Source organism: Acanthisitta chloris, unplaced genomic scaffold, assembly GCF_000695815.1.
Source record: "Acanthisitta chloris isolate BGI_N310 unplaced genomic scaffold, ASM69581v1 scaffold37580, whole genome shotgun sequence".
In the NCBI taxonomy this organism is placed as follows: domain Eukaryota; kingdom Metazoa; phylum Chordata; class Aves; order Passeriformes; family Acanthisittidae; genus Acanthisitta; species Acanthisitta chloris.
In genome coordinates, this window is record NW_008652865.1 from 1 (window position 1) to 3,880 (window position 3,880).

The 3,880-nt window shown below is 51.8% G+C and overlaps 1 protein-coding gene across 1 annotated transcript; it reads right to left on the reverse strand.

Annotated features, from left to right (window-relative positions):
* Nucleotides 1-743: 743 nt before the first annotated feature.
* Nucleotides 744-3,873, reverse strand: LOC103805965 (keratin, type I cytoskeletal 15-like). The gene is given in 10 exon segments (XM_009078634.1): nucleotides 744-763; nucleotides 1,162-1,250; nucleotides 1,407-1,570; nucleotides 1,573-1,656; nucleotides 1,743-1,868; nucleotides 2,024-2,149; nucleotides 2,151-2,186; nucleotides 2,339-2,495; nucleotides 2,674-2,756; nucleotides 3,529-3,873. Coding segments are annotated over 10 exon segments (1,173 nt in total). The 5' UTR covers nucleotides 3,817-3,873.
* Between the last annotated feature and the right edge of the window lie 7 nt (nucleotides 3,874-3,880).

Sequence of the window (3,880 nt, forward strand, 5' to 3'; positions counted from 1 at the left end):
ACTTGCTGCTGGTGCACTCAATCCCCTGATCCAACATGTCAATAAAGACATTAAAGAGAACTGGGCCCGACTCTGACCCCTGGGGACACCTCTAGTGACCAACTGGACATGGCACTGTTCACCACCACTCTCTGGGCCCGGCCATCCAGCCAGTTATTATCCATCATTGCTATTTTCTGTCTCCTTGCTCTTGCATCATTCCTTCTCTTCAGTACAAGTGGCAGCACAAGGGGCCAGAAAGCAATGCCTTAGTGATGGGCAGAGCTCTGACAGTCTCACCTGGCAGTGCCCTTAGGCAGAGCCTGGAAGGTGTCACAGCTCATAATTCCTGCCTTTTCTGTTTGCTCAGTGATATTATCTCAGCACTGTCCACTAATGAAAAATGGATTGTCCCCAGACTGTTCCCAAGTACAACTGCACAGCCCTTGTGTGATGGGTGAGCTGGACAAGTGCCACTCCAGCTTGGTTCAAGTCACTTTCTCAGACACATTGGTGTGAGTTGCATTGCAGAAGTAAAGGTTTATTAGAGCAGTGTATCCACAGAGTGTGAGCCCTCATACAAAGAACCAGGTGGCAAAGACAAGTTGAGTAAGACAAGCATTGCAGGGTGGAGGAAGGGGCACTGAGGAGGTGACCAGGCTCTCCTTCCCCTTCCTCTGCCTCAGCTGCGCTGCAGAACTGCCAGGTCAGTCTCTCGCTGTCCGTGCTCAGTGTGTCTCAGCCCGAGGATGCTCTGCTGCTCCCTAGCACACTCGTGACTGCCCTGTGTGAAGACAGAGCAAATCATTGCTTGAGGGGAAGTCTGAGCTTAAAAAAAAACACAGTGTCAGCAGCAGAGGCTCAGAGGCTCCACACCCAGCAGCACCCTGGAAGCTTCCTCAGAACTGTATGGGTTTTATTCCAACAAGGAAAAAAGTATATCATATCCCACAAAGTTTATAAACTGTATTTTATATCCAGGCAGAGGGAAGGGCAGGACTTGCTGGTTTTTAACCCCTGATTCCTCTCTGACAGAGTCACTGAGGTTCCCTCACTCCTGGGCTAAAGGAAATGGGAATCTTGTCCAGCCCAAAGTACAAAACTTTATTCTGTAAAACATGTTGCAGCCACAGGGGAAGATATACCCACTACCAACCACATCCTTACAAAGTGGTGTCTTACCTGCCATGTCCCCACACTGGGAGTGAGAGTAGGAAACAGAATATGATTGGGAAGATTTTCCACCTCCTTGGAAAGCTGCTTGGGAGGCACTGTAAAAGGAGAGTAATTCATTCACCAAAACCCACTAACAGTGGATATTCAGTCAAAAGAGATGCTGAAGTAGCTCCAGGGACAAGAAGTTACTATTGGCACATAAGTACACAAGGATTCAGTGTTATTCCCTTGCTATGATGTGGAATACTCACGCGATGTCCTGCTGTCCCTCCTGCAGCAGTGCCCGGTACTGCTGGATCTCCTGCTCCAGGCGGCTCTTGATGCCCAGCAGCATCTTGTACTCCTGGTTCTGGCTCTCCATCTCGCAGCGGATGCTGGCCAGCTCCTCCTCCACGGAATTGATCTGCCCCTGGAGCTAGAGTGGATCTGCCCCTGGAGCTGTTGCAGCAGGCAGCCGTAGCGAGTCTCAGTTTCTGCCAGGGAGTTTTCCAGAGAGCTTTTCTGGAAGGGGAAACACAGGAGATGAGAACTGGAGCTCCCTGGCTGCCCTGAGGAGGGAAGAGCCCAGAGGGATGCTGCCCACGTACAGTGCTGAGCTGTGCCTGCAGCTCAATCTCCAGGTTCTGCATCTCTCGTCGCAGCTCGGTGAGCTGGTGGCTGCTTGTCTGGATGTCCTGACTGCTGGAAGTGACCTGCTGATTGACCTCTTCCATCTGTGGAGTCAAAGCCCAGAGACACGTTCTGAGTGAGAACATCCCCTCAGGGAGATTTGCTGAGATTTTGCTCAGGTCTCCAGGGAGCCTCTCCCTTTCCTCCTGCCCTGGTACCAGGGTGTTTGGGCTGTCCCACTCTGGACATCATTACGTACCTTGACTTCATACCACTGCTCCACCTCCCTTCTGTTCTTCTCAATGATCTGCTCATATTCACTTCTCAGGTCATTCAGGATCTTGGTCAAGTCTTGGCCAGGGGCAGCATTGACCTCCACACTCACAATCACCACTGGTTTGAGACTGCAGCTGCCTCAGTTCCTGCAGGGAGACCAAAGAGAGACATAGGTCACTTCTTGTGCTGGGACTGTGGGCAATCCCATGGCATAAGGCAGAATTGACTTGCTATGTGATAGTGGAACCCTGAAGAAAAGGATTATGCCTTGGCTGTGCTATTTAGCATTGGATTGTACCTCCTCATGGTTTCTCTTCAGAGCAATAAGCTCATCCTTCAGGGACTCCAGCTCAGATTCCAGTGAAGATCTAACCAGAGTCAGGTCATCCATGAGATTTCTCAAGCCATTGATGTCAGCCTCCACGGTCTGGCGGATGACCAGCTCGTTCTCATACCTGTGTCACACAAGAGAGACAGAATGGGGAAATGAGATGCTGACAGTCAATAGCACACATCCTTCAGCGCCCCAATAGAACAGGAGGACTCAGTAACACCAGCCTGGGCAGTGCTGTCTTGTCTCCTGAGGCTATGAGTGGGATTTGAGACAGACAGTGCTCACAGGGACGTACTCACTTCATCCGGAAGTCATCGGCAGTCATCTTGCTGTTGTCGATGTCCAGCAGCAGTCTGTTATTGTCCACAGTGGCAGAAATGATCTGCAAAAGGGCAAGGTGGAGAGGAGTCTTTCTGTATTCTGCATTTCCAGAACAAGAAGAGAGAAGGCCTAAAGATTTGGTAGGGTTTTGGTGTGGGTCTTGGAATTGTTTCCTGCATTAATGCAGCAACCATATGGAACAATAACACTCCAAATGTACTGCCCAAGGACACTTGTGCTATCACAGACCATCCTCCCAAATCCCTGCTCTCTGCCTCCCTCTCTCAAGTTACAGACAAGTCCCCACAGGTCCCAGGAGTGTGTTCAACCCTTCCCCAGAGATGTGTTTCCTCATGATCTGTCTGCTCTATTTTCTTGGTACCATGTAAGCTGATTGTAAGGGAAGATCTCTGTCCTTCCACCTGGTGTCTGCAGGTGTGTGCAGAGACAAAGGGAGCTCAGATCCTGCCATCCAGGTGCTTTGGCTTTGCACTCCATCCAGATGAACTGGGTGGGAGTAGAGGGAAGGACTGAGAACCACACATGGCTGGTTTGGAGCCACCTGCAGAACGTGGGATTTTGGTTCCGTGTGCTGCAGTGTCTGTGGCTGGTGGAGCTCCCTGGTGCCTGGGGCTGTGTCCCCAGAGCACATCCTGCTCTGTGGGGATTTACTTTTACCCAAGTGACAGGAGGAGCAGCTCTGCAGGTTTCTGTCTGCAGGTGGTAGAGCCTGGTGCCCGGGAAAGGAGGAAGGAAGGAGGAGGAAGGAGAAAGGCCTTGCAGGTGAGAATAGCATGTGGGACATGAAGCCACATTAGTCAGGGTGATCCTACCTGGTTTTGCAGTTGTTCAATGGCCTGGTAGTAGGAGCTGTAGTCCTTTGAAGCAGTAGGTGCTTGTTTCCTGTACCACTCCCGGATGTGATGCTCCAGCTGAGCATTCTCCTCCTCCAGCCTTCGCACCTTGTCCAGGTAAGCAGCCAGGCGGTCGTTGAGGTTCTGCATGGTGACCTTCTCATTGCCATTCAGAAGCATGTCTCCCCCAGCACCAAAGCTCCCTGGAAAGCTCCCAGCAAAGCCCCCTCCAAGGCTGCCAGCGCTCATGCCCCCGCCGTAGCCCATGCCACACGCTGCCCCTCCATAGCTGCCGCCCCCGACCACAGAGGAGGCATATCGCCGGCAGGAC